Below are 27,020 nucleotides of genomic sequence, written 5' to 3'. Positions count from 1 at the left end.
TCACAGTACACTCCTCCACTTCACAGACAAATCCTGGGGACCAGGAGAAGGGTTTCTAGTTGTCTTTGCAGTTCTTCCGTCTTTACACTCCAGGTACCGAGACTGACGAGTTCCATAACGATTATTACGGGGTCACTGGGACCCCCAGTTCCCCGAGGGCCTTCTGTTCCACATTTCTTCAGCACCTTGTATTACTCAGACGAAATCTCCTTTTTCTTGCTAAGTCCTGTCTTCCCAACCCACTTCTCGGGAATGAGCGACCGCTTGAATCAGAAGCCAGGTACCGCCCTTCATTCAAATTTTCCTTTTTCTGGCAAAGCGCTCTAAAAAGGTGGGCTAGGAATCAATGTATCTCCAGACCAAATAGAAAGCAAACACTTCCCAAGAGGAATATAGTGTTTTACTTAAACCACAACATCAAGCAGTCTTAACGAGTCCCTTGTACTCTAAAGGAAATAAAGCTAGCGCTTCAGCCAACTCCGGCGAATCCTCCGGCGGGATCCACAGGTCCCTCTGCGCGTGCTCGTCGGGAAACTTGGCCCTGCGACCCCGGCGCGGAGCGGCGGCGCGGGCGCGGATTGGTCGCCGGGGCGCCGGGCCCGCCGCGCGTGCGCAATGCTCCTCCCGCCCCGCGCCGCCCCTCCCACCGCCCGTCGCCCGTCCGCGGAGTCTGGAATGAGTAGGCGGTAGCGGGCGAACCGGCGAGAGGAGATCAGGGTGGGCCGACGCTGAGCGCGGCCTGCTCTCTCCGAGGAAGAAAGAGGAGGTCGTGTTCCCGGTCTCCGGGATCCCCCAGCCCCGCACCCTGCCCCGCCGGCGAAGGAGAAGCTGAGGAGCCGCCGCCGCCCGGAGCCGCCGCCGCCCGGCGCCGCCGCCATGGCTGCCATGATGGGTCGGAAGTGAGCCTGCGGGCGACGGTGCCGGCGCGGGCGCTGCAGCCCCGGTCCCGGCCGCTCCGCCGGGGAAGCGCGACGCCGCGGACCGCGGGCCCTCGGCCTTCGCGACTCCAGCCCCTCGGCTCGGCCCGTTTCCTCCAAGACTGAGCGGTGGGGAGTGGCTCCCGGCCTCCGGCCCCGGCAGCCAGGAAGATGGCGGACCCGGCCGAGTGCAACATCAAAGTGATGTGTCGCTTCAGACCGCTGAACGAGTCTGAGGTGAACCGCGGCGATAAGTACATCGCCAAGTTTCAGGGAGAAGACACGATCATGATCGCGGTGAGTGCCCCCAGCCCCCTCTTTCGGGCCCGGCCGCTCCTGGAGTTCAGGGAAGCGGGGAGCGAGCTTTGGGGGCCCCGATGGCCCGGGGAGGGGCGCGGCGCCTCCTCGGGTGCTCCTGGGTCGCCCCGCCCTGGTCTGCGGCGCCGGCGACGGGAAGCACCCGCCCTGGGTCCGCGGCCCTCCCGCACCTGGGGCGCGCGCGGGAGGGGCGGGGCGGGGCGGGCGCGGGTTGCGTGCGCTTGCGGGTCCTGGTGCAGGTGCTGTCGGGGGGTCGCGCCGCCGCCTCCCCACGACTTCCTATTCGGGCGCGTTGAGCTCTGAGACCTGCCCTCCGTACCTTAAATAGTCACGATGCGTGGTCTCGGGGAAAGCCGTATGCGTTAGACTGCATCGTCTCCCCTACGGGGAAAGGGAAACTGCACCTAGCGCAGTTGGACCGGTGCCCTCGGTGGTCGCCCAGCCCGCCTTCGGGTTTACAGTTACACACGGCGAACGGGGAGGGCTGCGAAAAGAAGTAGGTGTCTTTTGAACTCGGAGCAATCGACTTCGTTTCGTCTTGCATCGGATCTGGCCGATTCGCTCTGGGTTATAAATGAGTCTCACTCTCATTGGGTTTTACGGGGTAACGGTATGGGAAAGAGTGTGAACTCTTTCGTGTGTATATCAAAGTATTATAACAGAAAAAGGGAAAAGAGAAAAAGGTAAAATTGGACCAGTTTTTTGAGAAAAAGGTAAAATTGGGCCAGTAAACTAGGTTTTTTTGAGAAAAAGGTAAAATTGGAGAAAAAGGTAAAATTGGACGAGTAAACTAGGTTTCTTGTTAGTGTCAGCTTCCTACGTCTACGGTGAGGAGCTACCTTGAAGAACTTGATAATATGCCGAGGATGGTGAGATACTGTCCTTCGTAGTATAAACCATGACATGACTAGGCTTGGCGGATCATTGTCAACTTCTGAGAACCAGAAAGTAAGGTGGGGTTGGTGTCTGTCTTTTTTCGTTTTTGTTTTTTTTTGAGGTCTGATCTCTGGTATTGAAAGGTCTCTGAAAATAACATCCCCAGCTCAAGGAGATTAAAATGGGTGGCAAGATACTGCCCACAGAACGGTGAACTGTGACTGGAAATGAAAGTCATCTTTCTTGGTGATGCCGTTTGACAGAACTTGCTTCTACATGGCTGTCATGCTACCCAGTGTTAACGTTGACTTTTTCTCTAGTGGTATTCCACATTTGGCATATGTTTGGATAGTTAATTTGGAAACCAGACAAAGGGATCACGGGAGATGGAACGTTGAAGATGAAAAGCATTGACATGTAAGACAGAACTCAAGTTCTTTAGAGTTTTTATGTGAACGTTTCCAAAGTTCAGCTCTAGAATATGGATGTCATAGCTCCACGTAGCTCAGGAGGGCTTTGGCAAACAAGTCGTTAGGTTCCTAACAAGTGCCAGCTACTACTGTGTGAGGACTGTCAGGCTGGTTCTTTGTTAACAAGTGCACAGAAAAACTCAGGCTATAAATGACATCGTGGTGAGGCCAAGAAGTTAAGCACGAAAGTAGTCATCCTTTTCGTTTAGGGTGATACATTGTGCGTGCGTGGAATCAGAGGAGGCTTGCAAGGCCTGGGTTGTTAGTTGGCAAACACTAGTAGGCTGCTAGTTTCTCAGAGTTTTTATGGTTATTCAGCCTCTCAACAGTGGTTGAACATCAAAGCTGTCTTCCTTTCAGATTTGTAGTAAGAATGTCTTATTACTTCAGATATTTTTTTGTATGCGTATTTACACAAATCTATAAGTATTATCAAGATTTATGTTTTGGAATGATAGAATTTAGGATTCACAAAATGTTTTATGATTAGGTTAGAAGGCAACCTTCTAACGCAGGCCAAATGTAACATAAGATACGAGGAAAGAGTTAAAAGAATATAAACAATTACCACAGGAAGCATAACGTTTATTTTAGGTTGTTTCCTTTGAATTTCTTTACTTAGGTTTCCTTAGCATTTAAATAAATTTAAGTGATAATATTAGAAATCATGGGTGAGTGATTTGAGTTGTGAATCAGTAATGTAGAGTTGGCCTTTAGATAAACTGGTAAGCATTTTAGTCGTTTGTTTTTGTTTAAGTATAAGCAAAAATACATTAAACTGAGTGTGATACAGCTTTAAAAAGTGTAAGGCAACATGTTTAATTCATTATTTTCTGAAACCAGTGTTTTGCATATAGTAACTCATTAATTACTCTGAGGTCTTCCCCCCCCCCAATTTTTTAAAGTGCTTTATTTTATCTTTTTAAAAAGTTGTCTGGGAATTTATAAGGGCAGCTAGGAGGGGTGGAATTAGAAAATCTCCAGGTAAAAGTCATCCCATGGTTGGTTTTGTTCATTTTACTGGATCCTGATCCTGATTCAAAGTAAATAGTTTAAGAAGGAATTGCTGCAGTGCAGCATTTAAAATTAAATTATCTTAAACAATTTTACAACATTTTGTACACAGCTTTCTGGTTAAATCAAAATTAAAAAAATAAGTATTTTAGTTTACAGTGTTAACTGAATTGTACATGTAATCAGTGCTCACGTAGAAGATAATTTTTTAGGATTCTGATTTTCCTATAAATTCAGTTTCCAATATTTTGTCCAAACTTTTTCCCTGTTACTCATATAATCAGTGATTTTAATGTAATGTGACCTCATGGCAATGTAATCTTGTAGTGTTTCTCTGTGCTTTACAGCCTTTGTACAGATTTTTTTTTGTAATTACGTGCTCAGTGAAGTGCTATAAATATCACATATTGAATGAAATAAATGCATTATTTTTTTGAACAACTTTGAATGATACAGATAGAACTATTTGCTTTAGATATGCAAACTTGTTATCCACAAAAACTGGGGGACCAGGGCAACACCTGGTTGTATAGTTCAAAGGAGCCTGCTGAAAACACCAAATAAAAAAATCAATAGAAAAAGTTATTCGCACATTTATTTATGCATCGTGAAAGTGGAACGTGTATATTTGCATCGTTAAGCATCTTTACTAATCATCGTTCCTTATGTGGTATACTGTAGAGGACAGAACCCAAAACAGGCTGTTGTAGTTCATTGAAGTTAGACCCAGTTCCTTACCTCTAGCACAACACGATTTCCCCTTTCAAATGTATGATGATTTGGTGTTTGATCCTGATTACCTTAAATACGAAAATTAAAAGAGAAGAAGCCATCATAATATACCTTTACAATTGTGGAATGTTCACCCATAATCTATCTAAGGAATCTAACTAAGGAAAATCTAATATGATGTAATCCCATGTTATCTGAAAATCACTATTCAGAATTCCAGAGAAAGACATATTCCTGCCAGAGGGTGTCCTTTGTAACCAAATTTGGTGTTCAGCCTGGTCCGTGCAGATTCAAATAGGAACCACTTCAGTTAAGAAATCTAAGGTAAGGGCTTCCCTAGTGGCACAGTGGTTAAGAATCCGCCTGCCAATGCAGGGGACACGGGTTCGAGCCCTAGTCCAGGAAAAACCCACATGCCGCGGAGCAGCTAATAAGCATGTGCATCAACTACAACTACTGAGCCTGCACTCTAGAGCCCACGTGCCACAGCTATTGAAGCCGGTGCGCCTAGAGCCCATGCTCCGCAACAAGAGAAGCCACACAATGAGAAGCCCGCGCACCGCAACAAAGAGTAGCCCCCGCTCGCCACAACTAGAGAAAGTCCACGCGCAGCAACGAAGACCCAACACAGCCAAAAATTAAACAAACAAAATCTCCCCCCCCCCAAAAAGTATTATTTGCCTTATTTTGGAGAGCTGCATTTGTCACACTATTACCTGTTTTTTGTTAACTTGTTTCTTGCAAGTAAAATTAATCATGAGTGCTTCCCTGGTGGCGCAGTGGTTGGGAGTCCGCCTGCCAATGCAGGGGACATGGGTTCGTGCCCCAGTCCGGGAAGATCCCACATGCTGCGGAGCGGCTGGGCCCGTGAGCCATGGCCGCTGAGCCTGCGTGTCCGGAGCCTGTGCTCCGCAGCGGGAGAGGCCACAACAGTGAGAGGCCCGCGTACCGCAAAAAAAAAAAAAATAATAATAATAATAATCATGAGTTCTTTAACCCTAGAAGCGGTCTCCATTTCGATTTAGTTAACATTACTTGATCACTTATATTCGATCCTAGTATATAGCTGTTTAACTTAGTATTCAAGAATCTATCCAGCCTTATCCTCTATTATTCTTTGAACCCTACTCTGTACTAATTAGTATCATTTCTAAAATTGTTATTCATTTACAATATCTGATACCTTATAAGGTGCTAAATAAATGTTTGCTGGATAAATGAATAGGGAAAATTACTTTCTTTTTGATAGAAAAAATATTAGTATGGTTTATTTCTGTTATTTTGACTGTACTTGTGTTTGTTTTCACAATTGTTTATCTTGAATACATCTTGTACAATCAGTGAAACAATAGATTATCTTTTATTAGCCACACCTGTAGATTAGTTAATGTCTCAGAATCTTAGCAAAAGGACACTTTTATGTATGTCGTAGCCAAAGAATAATCAGCCATTGAGATGCCTACATTTAATTGATGCCAAAGTGAGGTCATCTGAGTATATCCTTCAGGAATGCTTTCAGCTGCAGAGGGAAAACAAACTAATAGTGGTTTAAATAAATAAGAGGTTATTTTTCTCACATAGGAAGTCTGGAGATGGGCCTTTAGTTCTACTTGCTGACTCTGTTACCCTCTGTCATCCTAAGTTATTGACTTTCCCTTGTCGTATTTGTCATGTTTGCAAGATGGATGTTCCAGTTCCAGACCTTCATTCCAGAAAGGAGAAAGGGTAGCTTCAGCTGAGGCGGTCCTTTTTATCAGGAAAACAAAACCCTTCTCTGAAACCTCCCAGCAGACCATCACTTCATGGTATCTAGAGCTGGGTCATGTGGCACTACTTGCAAGGAGACTCCGCTAGCAGGTGGTTAGCTTCCAGCTTGTCTGGTGGGAGGCCAGAAGGGGACAGGGAATTGGGAATGGCTTTGGACAGGTCTTTAGGGGCTGTTTGCGTCATCTTTATTGCTGTTCCAAGCTTTAGGGAGGGGAATTGTGGGGTAGAGTTTCTAAAAAGTATGGTCTTTTTCAGCTGAGACCTAGGAAGTATTCGATAATGTTAAGGATTATTTCTGGGGTCGTGATTGTTTATTTTGGGGCCCAGCTCCCTTCCTTTACTTTAGAAGAGACTAGAGAGCCGTCATACACTTACTTTCAATACCAGAATCCCCTTGCTCTCTCTCTCATCTTTAGATGCTCACTTTCTCTCTTAGAGTACTAGATTGTTCCTGCCAGCATTTAAACTTGCTCACGTCTTGTCTATCTTAAAAGACAGCTTTCTTTGAGTCACAGCCAGATTTCTATTCAGTTACCTCCTATTCTTTTTTCAACCTTTTCCAATCTGATCTTTGCGGTGGTTGGATACTTTTCAGTTTTGCTTTGTCCTCGCAGCTGAATTTGACACAATCACTTCCTCCTTGAAAATTCTTCCTTGACTTGCATGGACATCATACTCTTGATTTTATTCATTTCATGTCTCTGGCTCCTTCTCAGGCTACATCAGCAGTTCTCTAAATGTGTCCCCAAGATCCTTTAAGGGGCCCACAAAATCAAAACTTTTTAAAATAACACTAAGATGTTACTTGCCTTTTTCACCGTGTTGACATTTGCATTTGATTTTTGTATCCTTGCACTTCAAACTTACAACATCCTTTGGTTTCTTGAATGCTACAAGTTCCCTTCAGCCTCTCCTGTTCCCAATGCCTGGAGTACTTCCCCATGCTCACCCTCCCTCATGAGTAACATTGAAGAGAATGACGGTGAGCTGGGTGCTACTTACTCTTGAGTTCTTTAACATCCCTTCTCCAGAGTGTGTCTCTGGCATTCTTCTGCCTTCCCCAGTCTCAGGTTCTCCTCTAAGTGCTCTCATAGCACTTTCATTAGCACTCCGTTGTGCCCGTCGGAATTCTAGTCACTTGACCATTTGTCTGATGTCTGCCCCACTGTTACTTAGGTTCCACTAAAGCAGAGAATGAATCTGTCTTGGTCATCATTCTAGCATGGTGTCCGGCATAATCGGCACTCCATAAATACTTATTAAGTGGATGAATGGTTGAAATGCTGTTGCAGTAAACTGAAAGCTGAATGGAATAGTGGAAGGAGCCCTGAACTGAAAGACAGGAGATTTGGGTTTGAATTTTAATTTTGTCATTTACAACTTTTGGACCTTTCACGATTCTAATTCCTTATCTGCAAGATGATGTTAGTATTGAAAATAGGGTCTCAATATCTGCCAGAAAAGATATGCATTAAATAAAAATTCACTCAGCAATATGATTGCCCACCACAGTAGTGCTAATTTCTGTGCTAGGTTCTGGAAATACAACAAAGACTAAAACAGACATGCTTGTTTTTGTGGAGTTTATTCTAGTGGATTTGTTCTTGGGCCCTAAGGTCCTTTCTGCAAAGATTCTGTGACATGAAGTGAGGCATAGTAGGTATCCTATTTTGAAGGTTAAATATATGATGACATCTTTAAAGGAGCTTAGAAATGTCTGTTCTCCTTTAATCTGTGTAGTTGAAACCCTTGTTTCTGTTTTTCAGTCCAAGCCTTATGCATTTGACCGGGTGTTCCAGTCAAACACATCTCAAGAGCAAGTGTATAATGACTGTGCAAAGAAGATTGTTAAAGGTAAATATATTTAACCTGCTGAGTTGTTCCAGCAATAAGTCAAATTTTGTTTGTGATCTCTCCTGTTTACCCAACGTTCTCTTTTTCATTTTACCTTCCCTTTCCCTTTAGTTAATTGCAGCGGTTGTTTAAATAATGAAAAGGTCAAATATAGTTAGTAAATCTATTGCTCATATTCCATGAACTAATTTATATACAGTACCTTTTAAAAGGTGTTATGAGAATTATAGTGTGTGTACATTCCAGTTAATACTATTAACCTATACTAAGGTATTTTTCAGGTTTATGTTTTCTAAAACCATAGAACCTTAGAGCTGAGAGGGTGTTAAGTGATTATCTGGACTTACTTCCAGTTACTGCAGAAATATCTTACATCAAAGGGATCTTATGATTAAATAGCCATTACTTCGTGAAATGCTTTATAGCACTTTTTGACAGGTCTAATTGTTAAAGAGTACTTACGAGATTGAGGCAACATCTGTCTTCCTATAGTGTTCACCAGCGTAGAGGGGTTGGGATTCAGTATCAAGTGGAAGGTTAGGATTAAGTAGGAGCACAGACATTTCATCTAGTGACAGGAGGAAACTGTAGAGTTTATGGATAGAAGTAGGTCCATTCGTGTGATGGCGGGAAAATGTACATGTTCTTTTCATATTAATTCCAGTGTGTCTCTGATGTAGGGAGCGAAGTCATCACAGAGAGTGAGGATGGGAGAGGAGGTTCTAGGAAAAGGTACAGAGTCTTCTAGCAGTGTGGAAGTGAATGGATTAGGGAGGTGTGGCAGCATTGCCAGGCAACGTTAAGAGCCCACTTGTGGTTAGCTGCCAGAGAGCTGAATTTACCCAGTTGTATTTTGCCAGGCAAGTACAAAAGAGGGAGGGAAGGGCAAGCGATGTAGTCGAGAGTGCTGCTAATGGTGAACCCTGGAATCTAAGCTGCCTGGGTGGGGGAGGCAGGATTTAAGGGACAGTGAAAAAAGGTGGTAAGGTTAGTGTGTTATAGTCTCAGTGGAGTCAAAGGTTTTTTGGAATCAGGGTAATAGAAGGAGTAAAAGGAAGTGGATACTTGGTGTTAGGAAGGCAGTGCAGTTAGTAATGAAAGGTCTAGAGTGTGACCATGGACTTGGCATTGGAAGGAGAAAAGGATAAGATCATGGAGAAAATAAGGTTCAAGGACCTAGAGTCCAGAGTATCATCTAGTACATGGACGTCTAGTTGTGGGATCACCCACTACGTGGACATGAAACCACCAAGAATTACAACAGGTATGGAATTGGTGAGAGACAGTGGACTGGAGGGAGAATTAATGGGTGATTCTGTAAACGACTGCAAGAAAGAGGAACAGGCAGTGTCATCTTTTGTTGTAAGCATCAAATAGTTTTCCAGATGGATCTGTCATGGAACGCAATTATACTGCATTCTTTGATTTTGACTTACTTTTGTCGTCAGTATAGCAAAAGATTGCTTTTTTAATAACATGAAGTTGTTGATTCATGAATTCATGGGCAGTTTAAATGTATGAATCTTTTTCACATCTGCTGCAGCCAACGGTAGACCCCAGTCCACACTTAAATATTGGCGTTTTTCCATCAGGCATAGGACCAGCATTGCGTATTGTTTCATCTGGCATCTGCACAGGCCTTTAAAGTGCAGATTCCATTTTGTTCATTTTAGCTCATAATCCTATTTTGAGTTTTGTTTTTACAGTTGTCTTACAAGGGATCTGAGTTGGCTATCAGCATGTTTTAATGTCTGTTATGGTGACAAGGATATTGAAGGCTTTTTTTTAAGATCTTTATTTACGCACAGTGGAGTTTGGAAAGTATTACTATGAATCATTTATAAAGCACTTAATGGGCCATGGTTCTTAGCCTAATCTTCTAAAAATGGAACAAGTTTGTTGGCAGTTATTAAATCATACTTGGTATTTAACCAACTTCAGATTCTCTTACCTGTACAGTTGTCTAGTTCTTAGCTTACCAACGTATCCATAAGAATATGATGAAAAGCTTGCATCCTTCTGTGAAATCATGGTGCATGACTCTGGTGTTCCCCCAAAGTACTAGTTGAGTGACCCAAACAGGAAATGAGATTAGTTCAGCCATAGCTTTTCCTCAGTGAAATTTTGGTACATTTGTCTGAGGTTCCCAGAATCGATTGACTTTTTGCTTTTAGAAAACGAGTGTAGCATTTACAAGTTAGTCGTCTTTTACCTCCATTCCCTGTGGCTTTTGTGAAATTTTTATCCATGGGATGTAATCCTCTTACAACTAGAAACTTGGGCTCATTTAAAGCCATTCTTTGGCCATCCTACCCACCTCAGACCCGAAGCCGCTCTCAGCAGTGTTTTTTCTATTGTTCATTTTGCAGATGGTGTTGCAGAAGACGGTAATACATCGTTTGTTGACATAGTCACCTTTTCTAGGCAGTGCAGGTCTACTCACTTCTGAATATTTTAAAAGCTCTCTTTAGGGCCTTTTTTTAATTTTGTTTTGTTTTTATAAGACTCACTTATCCTGGGCTTTTACCTTTCTCATACTGTTCTAGTGATTTTTATCTCTTGTACATCTTCGGTTATGAAGCCTCTTAACAATAGGCTCATACCTACCTTTCTCAGAACTCTGCAGTCTGTGGTCCTGACATCTAGTGTACTTGTTTCTACTACCTTTTATACTGTTTCATTACTATTTACAACTCTGAGATGACATCATTCTTTTTTTGAAATCTCTCTCCTTTTCTCAACATTTTGATACTTTTTACCTTTTACCAGCAGATTCCTGCTTTACTGTTGGGAACTGAGTTCTGGATAGCAGTTCCCTTCTTTGCAGTATGGTTAAGAGCATAGACTTTGGAATCAGACAAACCTAGGTTGAAGTCTAGACTCTGCCACTTTCTAGCTTGTGACTTGTAGCAAGTTCCCCAGCCTTTCTAAGTCTCCATTTCCTCTGCTGCAAAATAAGGGTACTGTGAGGATTTTAAAAGATGATTCATGAAAAAGTACTGACTTGCCCTGGATAAGACACAAACGTGGCGGAGTTGCCAGTAAACACGTAGCTTTAAGGAGAGTGATGGGGGTGGGGGCTAGGTGAGGTGTCAGGGCAGGAAAGCAGTTAAGTACGTGGCACGCTGGACTTGGGCTATTCACTGGCACACAGGTCAAGTGGACGGCCATGGTAAGAAACTGGTAGGCAAGAACTGGCAAAACGATGGGTGGGCTGGTATTTCTTGTGAGACGTGGATTCGATGAGCAAGCTGCCGGGACTGAGGTGAGAGCAGCTTGTGTGCTCTGGGCTCCTGACAGCCCACCGAGGTTGCATTGTTTCATAAATATCTGTACAAGTATATAACTTACGTATAGGGCTGTTACCTTTTCCTTTTTGTAGATTCGTCAGATAGATTTTTTTTGTTTTCTTTTGAGCATGCTTTATCCACTTGTATTCTCTTGAACTCTGAACCCGAGTGATGTCTACAAGTTGGTTTCCCTGGTATAAAGTAATTGTCATTTATTCAATATTTGCTATATGCCAGGCATCTTACCAGGCCTCCAGGGAGTCCCCAGTTTCCCACCATAGCTTCCTGACCTGGACTGTGTGCCACTGTATCCACCTTAATTTTTCCAGGTGTAGCCTGCCATGTATTTATTTTGGTTCCTCTGTTCCTTGAGAATATAATGTAGTAGTTAAGAGCTTGTCTTTGGAACCAAGACTGTCTGGGTTTGCATCCCAGCTCTATCTTACTGGCTGTGGAACTGTAGGCCACAGTTTCTCAGTTTCCTCATCTATAAAATGGGACTAAAAATAGTACCTTCCATAGGGTTTTGTGAGGATTAAGTACATTCATATATGAAAGATTATCAGAGCCTGGCACATAATGCTTTCAAATGTTAGCAGTAATGTATATATTTTAAAAATTTATTTATTTAATTTATTTATTTTTGGCTGTGTTGGGTCTTCTTTGCTGTGCGCGGGCTTTCTCTAGTTGTGGCGAGCAGGGGCTACTCTTCATTGCAGTGCACGGGCTTCTCGCTGTGGTGGCTTCTCTTGTTGCGGAGCGCGGGCTCTAGGCACGCAGGCTTCAGTAGTTGTGGCTCACAGGCTCTAGAGCGCAGGCTCCGTAGTTGTGGCACGTGGGCTCAGTTGCTCTGCGGCATTTACCGCCACCAGGGAAGCCCAGCAGTAATAATTTTATATGATGACTTCTAATTCTCACAGCCTTCCCCTAAGCAGACATTCTGCCGATAAGGAAGCTGAAGTTCAGAGAGATTAAGTGACTTTTAGAAGGTGATAAGCTGTTCCTTCACTTGCTAAATACGTTTTTCTTGTTTACAAAGTATGAAAGTAATATTTGTCCATAGTTCCACCTCTGTCTGTTTCTCACAAGAAAGGCAAAAGTATATTATAGAAGGGGAGGGACGCTTTAGAAAGATGCTGTATGAGTAATAGTAGTAATCATTCAGCAAGCATTTGAGTTCCTACTAAGTGCCAGGCACTGTGCTAGGGGTTAAACACAGCCCTGGCCTCAAGGATTTTACAGGCTAGTGAGGAAGGCAGACAAGTAAACTGATGGTTGCAATACACAGTGATCAGTATTATGATTAAATGCAGATGCTACAAGAACACCTTGGGACTCTTTCCCAGATTCGTTTGGGGGTGGAATTGGATTGGAGAGAAGTAAAGCCTAAGCTAGTCTTAAGGATGCACAAGAGTGGGAGGGAGAGTGAGGGATTTACTCCAGACAGAGAGATGCATGTGGGCTAACTGAGGCAGCCCACATGAGAAAAGTATCACCTCTGTAGGGAAGAACATACATTATGATATGACTGTGACGTTGAACCGTATTAAATTGTCAGAGTCAACCATTTTTACCAACAAAAACAGCAGTGTGAGGGGAAGGATGATGGGAGATGGAGCTGAATAGGCAAAAAAGAGCCAGTTCCAAAGGTGCCTAATTTTATCTGATTACAGGTGTGTGCTTTCTGGGATTTTCAAAGAGATGAGTATTATATTTGTGTGTGTGTGTGTGTTTAAAAGAACTGTAATTTTAAGATATGTGCATTTCATTGTATGTAAATTTTATCTCTGAAGAATAAAACTGCAGAACACTGAATTCTAGCCAATGGTGTATGCATGCTGGAGTATTTAGGTGGAAATGAAGTCTGCAGTTCACTTTGAAATGCATTAAATAAATAAGACAGATTAAGATGATTAAGGCAAACAGTAAAATGATAAGTTAATGATAGAATCTTGGTAGTGGTTATAGGGGTGTTCACTGTAAAATTCATTCCGTTTTTCTGTATGTTTAGACTTTTTCATAATAAAGTGTTGGCAGTTAAATCACTATAGAAAGCAAAGGTCAGGAATGGATTTGAAGGTAGGCAAGAAGGGATTATTATTTTCCTAATTAATAACAGTTATTACTTTAATTATAGCCTGGTGCCTCTAGAAACCACCTAGTCACTGTTACATCCCTGCTCCCAGAACAGAGAGCCTAGGTCGTAGTGCTGAGCAAATACTTGAACATTGACTATTCCGTAATCTCTGTAATCATATAAAATTTTTAAGTTTTGCTTGAAGTCCCAAATACAGACATGTGGCATACATTGATTATCCTATGAGCCCTCATATGATGTATTTCACCTAACACAAAATTACCGTAATATCCTATAGACATATGCTACTAACATGATCTTGGGAAGGTCACTTACTCATTCACCTACCAGTATTTATTAAGTACTTATTGTGGTAGTTGCTAGGTAATTGGATCATATCATGAATGAACCTTTCATGTATAGATCTAACAAAATTAGGTTTTATGTGATTGATTAAAAGATCTTAAGCAGAGGGTATGATACCAACAGGCTGAGAACAATTATATGTAAAGGAAGTGGATTGGAAAGGGTCTGGTGCTTTTTTTTTCCCCAGGTGATTGCTTCAGAATTACAGAAATATTGTAATCTTATCTATTTTATTCTTTTTTAAATTTTTTTATATTGCTTTGGTAATTGTAACAAATGTACCATATTTTTATTTATTTTTGGCTGCGTTGGGTCTTCATTGTTGCGTGCAGACTTTCTCTAGTTGTGGCTTGCGGGGACTACTGTTCGTTGTGGTGTGCGGGCTTCTCATTGCGGTGGCTTCTCTTGTTGTGGAGTATGGGCTCTAGAGCGCAGGCTCAGCAGTTGTGGCTTGCGGGCTTAGCTCCTCAACGGCATGTGGGATCTTCCCAGACTAGGGCTCGAACCTGTGTCCCCTGCATTGGCAGGTGGATTCTTAACCACTGTGCCACCAGGGAAGTCCAGTCTTATCTGTTTTAAATGTGATTCTTGAAGTTATTTTGCTTCCCTTCATAAAACTGAAAAGATTTTGAATGGAAGTTTCAAATGTTTGAAATCTCCTAAAATCTTCCCAGGGAAGTAAGAAGTACTAATACCTTCTTTTCCTTATTAAATATTTCTGTAGCAAATCTGTTATCTAGTTAGCTGTGCCCAACGTTGGGACCTTTAAAAATTTCTTTTCTTTTCTTTTTTCTTCTTCCTTTTTAAAATAATCAATTAAAAAAAAAAGACAAGAATTGACTTGCTTACTGCAGGTTTACTTTCCACTGTTAACATCTGCTATTTCCAACTGACGTTTCTCTTTTTACTTTGGCTTCCTCTAAAATAGAATGTAAATATATATATATATAAATTTATTTATTTATTTTTGGCTGCGTTGGATCTTCGTTGCTGCGCACAGGCTTTCTCTAGTTGTGGCGAGTGGGGGCTACTCTTCATTGTGGTGCGCGGGCTTCTCATTGTGGTGGCTTCTCTTGTTGTGGAGCACGGGCTCTAGGTGTGCAGGCTTCAGTAGTTGTGGCTCGCAGGCTCTAGAGTGTAGGCTCGGTAGTTGTGGTGCACGGGCTTAGTTGCTCCATGGCATGTGGGATCTTCCTGGACCAGGGCTGGAACCCATGTCCCCTGCATTGGCAGGGGGGTTCTTAACCACTGCGCCACCAGGGAAGTCCTAGAATGTAATTTTATAGTACCTTTCTTCTTACCAAAACAAACAAAAACAAAAACCAAACCAAACCAAACAAAACATACTGAATCCCTGAAAACTGGAAATTAAAAGGTCACCTTGTTCACTCACATCCCTCCCAACCCCCCCTTTAGCCTAGTAAAGGAAGATGCTTAAATGTTAATGGTAGGCCTTAGGATACACAAAGGTCTAGAAAAGTTTTTCGCTGTTTTTTTTTTAAATTCCACGGGACCTCCCTGATAATCGGTTTTGAAGTAGGACTGGGCTTGTTACACTTGGTATAAGGAGGTATGTTGTGTGGGTTTGTGAGGCTTAACCACCAGTTAACCACCAATCAGTCCTACTTCTAAAAGCTATTTCATATCTGTATGCAAGCTGCCAGAGCACTGTTTTTCTTTTCGGTCACATAAAGCTTTGGAATACAGGTGTAATGACGTCTGAGATGTACATTGACAGGAGAGATGATTATAACCAGTGGAATTTAAAATTTCCTTCTTCCTGACAACAGAAAGTGATCTGGGCTGGAGAGAAAGGAATTCCTTAGGTGAATCATCACTAAGAGGATTACTATTAATATATTCTTGTTTCCTTTAATGCCTTGCTTAAGGGGAAAAAAATCCCTAATGTATAAAATCTCTGATTTTTTCATAGATGTGCTTGAGGGGTACAATGGAACCATATTTGCATATGGACAAACCTCCTCCGGGAAGACACACACAATGGAGGTAACATCTCACAGTCTGTACTTAGATGTAGTTTGCTGTGCACAGGGCACTCATTCGTTATTTGTGACATCGTTTTACCATATGCTTAAACAGCTTTATTTACTCTGTTGCTTTGTCTCATACACGTTATACATGAGTAACATCGTTGTTGCAGTCTAATCAGTTCCTGAGTTTGAATGGTGAAACCGTATATTTGAAATTATATCTAGCTTTGTTTTATCCACATAACCACAAAATTATGAATGTTTTAGAATTAAGTAAGAATTCTCTGTCACCTTATAATGGGAAATTTTTAATGTTTGTGTACTTTCAGTTCTATTCAGAGCACTTAATTTTTTCCTCCTCTCCTTGGTCGTGTCCATGTGTCCGTCCTGTTTCCCCACCCCCAGCCAAATACTTGCCCCTCTTCTCTCATAAGAAGGTCTCCAAAATTATCAGAGCTGCTGTTAATAATAAATGTGAACCTGCTCAAGCTTTGCTTCTAGAACACAGCCTGTAATTTTCTGCCACTGCTACAGAGTATCTGCTTTTATCATTTATCTGAGCATTCCATATAAAGTAAATGACTGGCTTATTTTAGTGTCACTCATGTTACTCATTTCCATAACGTCAGAGAACAAGCACATTCCTAGCATTTGGATGAATTTGACTTGAAGTAGATGCAACAATGCAGATTTATATGCCGAGCAACTAACAGACATTTTCCTAGAATGTGTTCATTTACAAATGTGCATAATCTGATCTAACAATTAAATAAAAGGCTAAGATCAGTTGGTAACCCACATGGTTGGCATATATTATTTATGTGTAACTTACGAAAATATGTAACAGTTAAATTAGGTTTTTTTAGGTATTTTGTACAGCCACATTTTGTTTCACAAAAAATTGCAACAATTAGAATTCCTATCCTCTGTTGACTGTAAATTATAGATTAAAAGTTTTGATTTTTAATTTGTATGTTACAGTTTGTTTAAGAACTGGTTTTGTTTTCTGTTTAGGGTAAACTTCATGATCCAGAAGGCATGGGAATTATTCCAAGAATAGTGCAAGATATTTTTAATTATATTTACTCCATGGATGAAAATTTGGAATTTCATATTAAGGTAAAATCATTGGGGAAAGGTTGTATTTTATTTTATTCCTAGAATAATTCTGTTCAGTACTTTTTCTTTTAAAAAAGTATTCTTAAATATTTTAAAAATTATCTTACAGGCAGGTGTAGCTGAAAGATTATTAGAATTAGTAAACTCAGATCCCTCATCTGCCATGGTAAACAAGTAAGCTGAGCCTCTCTTGCCTTAGCTGCCTTCTCTGTAAGATAAGGGAGTTTGGCTACAAAGCTCAAAAGTTGTGACTAATTACACCTAATTGTCTAATTTTAGGAGAAGATACAGAGTGGAAAATGTACTTTAGTTACATAAGGGGTTTGGTGGATTTAGGGCTTCTCATTAGAATAAGAGCTGTGGCTGAGTTGTCCCTGTAGTCTAGATGGTACCTGGAACTCAGACCCCAGTAAATATTTAATGAATAGGTGAATAAATTACTTTGTAATTTTAAATGGTTGATTTTTCTTTTCCTTTATTCCCTCTGCCCTTTAGGTTTCATATTTTGAAATTTATTTGGATAAGATAAGGGACCTGTTAGATGGTAAGTTAAATTCTTGCTCTTCGATCGTTTTTCAATATACCACATACTGCTTTTTTTTAGTAGTAAATGTGAGACCATTTCTGAGTAGCCTATATGAAATTGACTTAAATTATAGGAAAAAGTTTTAATTGAATGCCTTTGGACTTATTGAAAGCATATATTGTGGGCGCTTTGTAAGTAGTAATTAGCACATTGGACTAGAGTCCGGGAGCCTGAGTCTTGAGTGCTCATCATCTGTCAGCTGTCAGTCAGAGACACTGTCCTTGGCAAACCATTGAACCACTCCAAAATATGGGTGGCAGACGTTGGCCTGGACCTAAAATTCTATATTACTGCATTGGTTTCTATATAAATCTCCTACTGTTTCTATAGGCTTTTGCTTTTGTAGTGATATCTACATATTTTTGAAGTTTATGTATTATTATTAGGCTGCTTGGGGAGAGAAACAGTTGATTGACTATTTCACAGCCAGTGTTAGAGTTTAGGGAAATGTTGTTAATGTTATTTATTTTTCTTTTTCAGTTTCAAAGACCAATCTTTCAGTTCATGAAGATAAAAACCGAGTTCCCTATGTAAAGGTATGTATAATACAGAATATTTAGAAAAGCCCTACAATAACATTTTTTTAGGATAGTGACATACTTTAAACATTTGTTTTACAGGGGTGTACAGAGCGTTTCGTATGTAGTCCAGATGAAGTTATGGACACCATAGATGAAGGAAAATCCAACAGACACGTAGCGGTTACAAGTAAGTAGCCTATGTATGAACACTAGTTAACGTACAAACTGCCTTAAAATATCTATCAAGTTGATTAATTGTAAGATTTTTCTTAGGTGAAATAATGCTGTAGAAATTATTAGTAAGGGAGAGCCGTGTTTGTTGATAGTTGTTTGTGTGATTTCTTTGCAGATATGAATGAACATAGCTCTAGGAGTCACAGTATATTTCTTATTAATGTAAAACAAGAGAACACGCAAACGGAACAAAAGCTGAGTGGAAAACTTTATCTGGTTGATTTAGCTGGTAGTGAAAAGGTAAAATCTTTATATTCTGATAGATATCTAAGCATTTTTACGAACTTTAACTCAGATTTGGGCTTTTGCATTATTTATTGTTATATATTGAAAATGTATATCAAAATTGAATTTGGTAGCATTTTTGAGAGTTACAAGCATTTATGCCAATGCTTTGTCATTACAAATTTACTGTCATTTGAGCCACAGTCCAGTTCAACCAATAAGTGTTATCCTTGACTTAAGATGTGTACTTTTATTGAGAATGTGTTGAGTGTATGTCATTAAGAATTTTACTAGGTATCCTTTTCCTAATTTTTAGTATCTATTTTATTCATATTGGCAGTGAGCTCTCTCTGAAAACTGGTAACTATCCATTAGTCCTTTCGGATTTTGTTGTACTTCTTTCTTTCCGACGATTATTTAACTATTCCAGTCGTATATAGTCTGATTCTAGTTTATGTCAAAATCAAAATAAGTTCAAATGTTTTAATATTGACCTACATGTGAAACTTTTTTGCTGTTCTGCTAATCTGTTGTTTCTTCTGATTAGAATGACATACCTGTTCCCTTCTACGCAAAGTCTTATACACATACTTCAAAGCCCGTCTCTAATTTTGTGAATACTGAGAGGCTGTTTTTTCAGCCATCATTGCTAACATATTATTCTATTATCTTTAATATATATTTTATATTTTTCTAATAGAAGCAGATTTGCTTATATAATATAAATTTGGTCTCTCTCTTTAACAGTTACAACATCAACATTATGCTTCAGTAAATTTTTTAAAGTTTCTCTTTAAAGGGGGTTAACAGGCCTCCCTGGTGGCACAGTGGTTAAGAATCCGCCTGCCAATGCAGGGAACACGGGTTCGAGCCCTGGTCTGGGAAGATCCCACAGGCTGTGGAGCAGCTAAGCCCGTGCGCCACAACTACTGAGCCTGCTCTCTAGAGCCTGTGAGGTACAACTACTGAGCCTGCGCTCTATAGCCCGTGAGCCACAACTGCTGAGCCCATGAGCCACAACTACTGAAGCCCGCGCGCCTAGAGCCCGTGCTCCACAACAAGAGAAGCCACCGCAATGAGAAGCCCGCGCACCGCAACCAAGAGTAGCCCCCGCTCGCCGCAACTAGAGAAAGCCCATGCGCAGCAGCGAGCATCCAATGCAGCCAAGAAAAGGGGGGGGTAACAAATTAGTAAACTACAAATGTACGTGTAAATTGGTTAATTTCAGGAGCACACCTAAAAATAAAATTTGGTATCTTCTTAATCCCATTTTTGTCATGCAGCTAGTTACTTGACCAAGGTCTCAGAAGAGTCATACTCAATAAATAATGATAACTTACAGTAAATGCTTGGCAAATAAAATCATGAAACTTTCCCTTTTCTTTTTTACTAGTTACTGATGACCTCTGAGCTTTTTAGAAAATCAAAGAAAATCACCTAAACTCGTAATTTTGTTTCGTTTTTTTAAATCTTATGTATAGGTTAGTAAAACTGGAGCTGAAGGTGCTGTGCTGGATGAAGCTAAGAACATCAACAAGTCCCTTTCTGCTCTTGGAAATGTCATTTCTGCTTTGGCTGAGGGTAGTGTGAGTATACTTGTCTTCTATTTCCCTGTCGTTAGTTAGTGGAGAATTACAGATAGATACCTACATGTGCATGGATGTGTGAGTGAGAGAGGGATTCACTGAATCAGTATGTATGAATAAGTTGTCTTTTAGGGATTTATTTTATAGTATTAGTATGTATATCCTAGTTTCCATCTTAATAACTAGCATTTAAAACAACTGAAATCATTTTGTAGTTTATTGTAAAAATATATTTCTACAACAAATTTTATTACATAGAAATCCATTGGTCCTCTGTTTTTTTTTCTTGTTTGTTTGTTTTTGTACATAGACATATGTTCCATATCGAGATAGTAAAATGACAAGAATCCTTCAAGATTCATTAGGTGGGAACTGTAGAACCACTATTGTAATTTGCTGCTCTCCATCATCATACAATGAATCTGAAACAAAATCTACACTCCTGTTTGGTCAGAGGTTTGTTGTTAAGAAAATGCGGTCTATACCGCCTCCTTCTCTGCTGCGATTGCTGCTTATCTTTTTTAAAAAATGTGTTTATTGAAGTATAGTTGATTCATAATATCATGTAAGGTATACAGCAGGCATACAGCATAGTGATTCAGTTTTATATATATATTCTTTTTCAGGTTCTTTTCCCTTATAGGTTATTACATAATATTGAGTATAGTTCCCTGTGCTGTAAAGTAGGTCCTTGTTGGTTTTTTATTTTATGTATAGTGTCTATATGTTAATCCCAATTGCTTCTTATCTTGTTGTAAGTGCAACAGAAGTCTTTATGTGATTGATACTATCACCCATATTTTAACTCACTGGTTTATATTTTTGTCTCCTCTTCTGGACTAGAATCACCTGAAAACCAAGTATTACATTTACATACCCTCTGTAGAAAATGCTTGTTGAATTAAATAAAATTGAATGGGATATCAAGAAAAGAAAAGAAAATGCAGTCTAAATGTAGATAGGCCTTTAGTTTATTAAATCTAGGAAAGTTTCAGGTAGATATTCAAATCAGTGTGTATTGTTAGTGTGCTAGACACAGTTTTTTAATTGAGAGGCAGATAGTATAACCAAGGTCCATCTTGTAGGCTGCTTGGGTTTGAATTAAGTTTTAGTACTTAAATTTTAGTACTAAAGTTAGTACTATTAAGTACTAATTTTACTACTTAAGTTTTAGTACATTACAGTCAAATGTTAACTTGAGTCAAATTTATGTGAGAAGCTTCAATTCAGCATTAAAGAAAACAAACATTTGAATCAGGTAATAAAGCAAAACCTGACACATAATCTCCTATGTTAAGCCTGTTGACATATGTGACCTGTTCACGTAGTGAGATAACCATATATGAGATGGCTAGCCTGGGAAAGTCAATAATGATGACTCTGTCTCTGACCATCATTGATAATTGCTTTTCTTAATTCAGCCTTATAAATGAATTGGAGAAATGATGGGCTCGTGTTTTTTTATACTCATCAGGTTTTGTTGTTGTTGTTTTTTAATCTATTTACAGATGTTGGGACTGACCCAAATTTAATGGATTGTAAATAAGCACCATACTAATTATAGCTCTTAGGATTTAGTCAAAGATAACTGGACAAGAATAGTTAAGTTAAATTACCAGCCACACATGCATATATGACAGAAATGTAGATACCAATTGAAAGTAATTGTCACATTCTTCCCCCCTCCCCTTTCCCCAACTAATTCTCTTAGGGCCAAAACAATTAAGAACACAGTTTGTGTCAATGTAGAGTTAACTGCAGAACAGTGGAAAAAGAAGTATGAAAGAGAAAAAGAAAAAAATAAGACCCTGCGGAACACCATTCAGTGGCTTGAAAATGAACTCAACCGATGGCGTAATGGTAATAACTTACGAATTTGTTGTTTTGAGTTTGCTGAATCCAGATTTAGACCTGTTTTACAAATTTAAAAGGCATTAGGGATCATCAGATAAAAATGAATAAAATCTTTTACCTTAAATTCTGATTTTACCTGAAATAATAAATAGAGGCATAAAGGCCAACTAGCTAGCTAAAGAAGTCTCAAGATGGCAAGATGCTTAGCTTAGGGTGAAATCAATTAAAATGATATGATTTGGTGACTGGCTTTCGAAGATGGGGGAGAGTCAAAGGTAATTCCAGGGCTTCCCTGGTGGTGCAGTGGTTGAGGGTCCGCCTGCTGATGCAGGGGACACGGGTTGGTACCCCGGTCTGGGAAGATCCCACATGCCGCGGAGCGGCTGCGCCCGTGAGCCATGGCCGCTGAGCCTGCATGTCCGGAGCCTGTGCTCCGCAGCGGGAGAGGCCACAACAGTGAGAGGCCCGCGTACTGCAAAAAAAAAAAAAAAAAGGTAATTCCAACTTTTCATATCTCGGGGACTGAGCAGATAAAGTTGGTAAGAGCTGCTGAAATTGAGTAAAATTGAAATTAGTTTTAGACAGGTGGGTTTTATTAACCATTCTGTTGTCTTATTTTAGGAGAGACAGTGCCTATTGATGAACAGTTTGACAAAGAGAAAGCCAACTTGGAAGCTTTTGCAGTGGATAAGGATATTACTATTACCAATGATAAACCAGCAGCCACAATTGGAGTTACTGGGAACTTTACTGATTCTGAAAGAAGGAAGTGTGAAGAAGAAATTGCTAAGTTGTACAAACAACTTGATGACAAGGTAGGTATTGTTCATGTTCAATTCTGTTTTAGAACATTTTTGATTTTTTTTTTATGTTCTAATTTTTATGTTCTAATTTCAATATTATGGGTCCTTGTGACCTATATACATCTTCCTAGATTTCTGTTAACTTTTTCAAGATCATTGTATTAACAAAAAATATAAAATCACAGTCTCTGTTTGTATGTAGAAACTGTATATGAGGCGTATCTTTTTTTCCCTTTTCTTTAAGCTAAAAGAACTTTCAAAAGGAAATTTGGCATGGGTCCTCGGAGAGCCTTAATGAAATGTTCGTAGAATCAGGGATCTGAGGGCTCTAATAATAAAAGTGGTGCAAGAGATTAGACAGAGGGAACAGAATTGAGTGGAAATAATATCTTATGCTTTGATTATATCAGTAGTGTGAAAAATAGCACAATTTTGAACCAAGTAGAGAGGGTGGGAAGAACAACAGTAAAGAGACCAGAAGAAAACTTTTCTGGCTTTGTTTTTGGTTTTTGTTGTTAGGTGATGTTTTTATTGTATTTTAAACAGAGATGGTAGGTAGGTTTGAAGTGGCTACATGGCTTTATTTTCAATACAAAGCTTTCAACATGTTTATTACTTTTTAGCATTTAAAGTATTTAATGAATCGCTTTCATAAACATAAGCCTTTTTTTCTTATTGTGTGATAAGTATGTTACTATGATTGATAATTGAAATTCCATCTGTTTCAACGCCGTCCTAAGATAAGAGATTGGAATAAGCTATGTTGAATTTGGAGAAAATGACTTCGAAATATTGGGGGGTGGGAAGTAATCAGAATTTGTGTTAGGAATCAGTTAGAACCAGGTTGTGAGCTACTTTGTTAACCTGTTACTAAAAATTCTAGGATGAAGAAATTAATCAACAGAGCCAATTGGTAGAGAAACTGAAGACCCAGATGTTGGATCAGGAAGAGGTAAACTGAATACCTGTCACATTGCTTCCAGAAAAGCTTTATAGTCTGTCTTTGTCACTTAAATATAAAAGATGGAGGCACCTACACAGCTCGGAATATACTCGAGTACATTTAAAACAGTTTTGAATATGTTCGTGCTTCACTGTGGGTATCCTATGAGACCAGTACATCATACAGACTGAAGCAAAGATTGACTTCCTCTTAAGGTTTTTGGGACTTGGGTTTTTTGTTTTTTTTTCAGTTTGAGTTCTGACTGGCGGGGGGAGGATGACTTTTTTCTTTTTAACTCTGTCTTCTTTCCTTATACAGTGCTGTTTTGTCTTATTTTCCCCAAAACATTTCTTTCTTTTTTAAAAAATTTATTTATTTAATTTATTTATTTTTGGCTGCGTTGGGTCTTCGTTGTGGTGCTTGGGCTTCTTGTTGCGGAGCATGGGCTCTAGGCACACAGGCTTCAGCAGTTGCAGCACACAGGCTCAGTAGTTGTGGCTCGCAGGCTCTAGAGCGCAGGCTCAGTAGTTGTGGCACACGGGCTTAGTTGCTCCGCACCATGTGGGATCTTCCTGGACCAGGGCTCGAACCCGTGTCCCCTGCATTGGCAGGCGGATTCTAAACCACTGTGCCACCAGAGAAGCCCCCCAAATCATTTCTTACTGATCCTTGGGAAAGACTTACTACACTGAGCTGGAGTAACCTTAGATTCCCCCTCCCTTTATGAAGCATATTTCGTCATGGAAATGATGAGGGAAGGAGTATAAAAAACAGTTAAACACAGATATATGTCTAAAGGGATTATTAAAGAAAATACTGATTTCTGAATTGTATTGGCTTTGATTTTAGTAATTTGTAGTTCAGGGTATGACTTTTATCGAGGAAATGAGAATGTCAGTGAATAAGATCATTTTTTACCCCTTCACCATTTCTACCCTCATCTAACTTGTTGTTCATTTCTGTCATCTTCACTTTCATCTTATTTCTTTCAAGTTCCTTCTCTCTAGTTTTTCACTTTGGACCCTCATTTCATCTCACTTGGCAGAATGGGGGGATAATTGAAAAATGGTCCTTTGTTTAAGGTTTGTTCTGGGGATGGGAGCAAAGACTATACAGCTTCAGTGAGAGATACCCAGCATCAGTGAAATTAATCCTGGTCAGATCATCTTTATTCTTGTTTGACCTCTCGCATTGTTTCTCAAAGGAGCACTAGTAACATTGCATAATTCTCCATTTATATGGTTCTGTCCTGTACATTATAGTAGGACAGTGGGCATCCCTGGCTTCCACTTCGAAGTGCCTTTGGCATTCTGCCCCATTAGAAATACTCCTGTACATTTCCAGATGCCCCTACTTAAAAGCCACCGACCCTGGGTGACTACAGTATTCTCCTAACTAGTCTCTTGGCTTCTTCCAGTTCAAATTTTATTTACTGATAACATGTTTCCTGAGGCATGGCTCAGGTGCCACCCTCTGCCCAAAGAAAATCTAAACTTTTAAAACATTACTGATTTCTTTCTTTTTCTGTGCCCACTATTGTGAGCCTTGTATTCCTTTTTCTTTCTGTTATGTTAGTTTGTACATGACAGAAATCTTCCTGTCATAGCCACCTTCTCCATGAATACCTGTCCAGAAATATCCCCCTCCCCCGTTTCCTATACTACCAAGCAGTTTGTCATGTCCTACCTCCTTTATGGCTCTTACATTTCATTTTGTATTGCATTTATTTGTGTACCTGTCTTTCTTCTACTAGATTCCTCAAAGGAATCTTTGATTTCCTTTCCATCTCCCACAGTGTCTAGCACAGAGCCTGCACATAGTAGGCATTCAGGAAATCGGTTGAATGAATAAATGTTACCGTGCATAATAACATCCACATTTCATTCCCGTTGTGATTTGCAAATGATAACGGAAATAGGTTATTTTTGGTTTGTATACATTTTAAAAACCTGTGTACATTTAAAAACCTGGGTAAAACAGTTATTTTTATTCCTTTGTGTAGCTTCTGGCATCTACCAGAAGGGATCAAGATAATATGCAGGCTGAGCTGAATCGCCTTCAGGCAGAAAATGATGCCTCTAAAGAAGAAGTAAAGGAAGTTTTACAAGCCTTAGAGGAACTTGCTGTCAACTATGATCAGAAGTCTCAGGAAGTTGAAGACAAAACTAAGGAATATGAATTACTTAGTGATGAGCTGAATCAGAAATCGGTAGGCTATAGTTTTCTTTCCTAATACTATACAACAAGTATTCTTAATTGAAAAATTACCTAAGTAACTTATTTCTATATAAGCTCAAGATTGATAACGTCAGTTCTTAAGGAACTCAAGTGTCAACTTTATTTCCTCCCATAATGAAGCCTTAAAGGTGGAGGGAGGAGGGTTATCTTTTTAGTTTCTAAACATCTATTAATACGTAATTAAATGCTATTTTAAAACATATTGACTATTCCAAATATTATTCTACTGTTAAAAAAGTAAAAGTTGGCTTCTAGTTGCTCAGTAAAGTTATTAGCTAATTGTTCAAACTAGAATTTAAAATGTGCACGTAAAAATAAAATAGCAGGATATGTAACTTCATGTAACTTATGTTTTGTTCACTGTTACGTTTCCAGCACTCGGACCAGTGCCTTCCTAGGACAGTGTAGTTGGATCTTCCTTGTGATTCCCCAGGGGATGAGGGTTTTGTTTTCATAGCTGTAAGGTGGGAATTGCTGCCCCCCAACAGTGATGCCAGAAATAGTATATAGCTGTGATTGCTGCTGCAGTATTTTGAGTATCACCATGGATGAGCTCTTTTTCTTAAAAGTTTTCTTGTTGTTAATGCTAACTTCTTGTTTAGGAATCACATTTAGAGTTGGACCCAGGATCACTGCTCACTATTTATCTCCCTATCCGTGTCAAGTGTCTAAAGGAAATCAGTCAACACTATGAAATGGCATTTTTAAAAGGCTTCCTGCCCCTGGAGAAGTTCCTTTTCCCTTTTTAACCTCCCAGCTTACAGTTAGCTTGTAGTTACAGTTTAATACCATGGAGATCAAGACACCTTTATAACTCTTAACTGAGTTGCATTATTAGCAAACCTAACTTCTGTTTGGAAGAACAGTAGGAGTCTCTTACAACTCTGTAAACTGTGAGTGGGTCCTTGGTCACTGATTTCAGTCTTTAAGACAGTTCTGTGTCCCAGTTTATATATCAGCACTGTATTGGTAAGGAGTTAGAAACCCCTAGAGTGTTCTGCTTCTTTTTATATGCTTACAATATTGCTGTTCAGCTGCCAGAGAAAATGTCTGGTAATTTAGACCTGGTATTACACTGTAGGTCAAACTGAGTGAACACACAATATACCGCTATTCAGATACTTAAGGAAATGAGCAGCTGAAATGATACTAAAAGATATTGACTAAAAGTCAATAACCTACATTTAAAATGCAGTATCTGATCTGTGATATAATGAATAGTTTTACAGCAACCAGATT

General features: G+C 39.9%; 1 protein-coding gene across 1 annotated transcript in view; it reads left to right on the top strand.

The window, feature by feature from the left end:
• The first annotated feature begins 647 nt into the window (after window positions 1–647).
• Window positions 648–27,020, top strand: part of KIF5B (kinesin family member 5B) — a 44,265-nt gene continuing 17,892 nt past the window's right edge. The window contains exons 1-14 of the mRNA XM_030832362.2: window positions 648–1,214; window positions 7,861–7,948; window positions 15,615–15,688; window positions 16,687–16,791; window positions 17,287–17,335; window positions 17,858–17,913; window positions 17,998–18,085; window positions 18,248–18,372; window positions 19,839–19,943; window positions 20,254–20,399; window positions 21,655–21,803; window positions 22,419–22,612; window positions 23,484–23,552; window positions 25,546–25,752. Coding sequence (XP_030688222.1) covers window positions 1,089–1,214; window positions 7,861–7,948; window positions 15,615–15,688; window positions 16,687–16,791; window positions 17,287–17,335; window positions 17,858–17,913; window positions 17,998–18,085; window positions 18,248–18,372; window positions 19,839–19,943; window positions 20,254–20,399; window positions 21,655–21,803; window positions 22,419–22,612; window positions 23,484–23,552; window positions 25,546–25,752 — 1,581 coding nt within the window. The 5' untranslated portion in view covers window positions 648–1,088. The remainder of the gene's footprint in view (window positions 1,215–7,860; window positions 7,949–15,614; window positions 15,689–16,686; window positions 16,792–17,286; window positions 17,336–17,857; window positions 17,914–17,997; window positions 18,086–18,247; window positions 18,373–19,838; window positions 19,944–20,253; window positions 20,400–21,654; window positions 21,804–22,418; window positions 22,613–23,483; window positions 23,553–25,545; window positions 25,753–27,020) is intronic.

This window comes from Globicephala melas, chromosome 2 (genome assembly GCF_963455315.2).
Source record: "Globicephala melas chromosome 2, mGloMel1.2, whole genome shotgun sequence".
Taxonomy (NCBI): Eukaryota; Metazoa; Chordata; class Mammalia; order Artiodactyla; family Delphinidae; genus Globicephala; species Globicephala melas.
The sequence above is the reverse complement of the archived record's forward strand: the minus strand, read 5'-3'. Positions and strand labels throughout refer to the sequence as shown.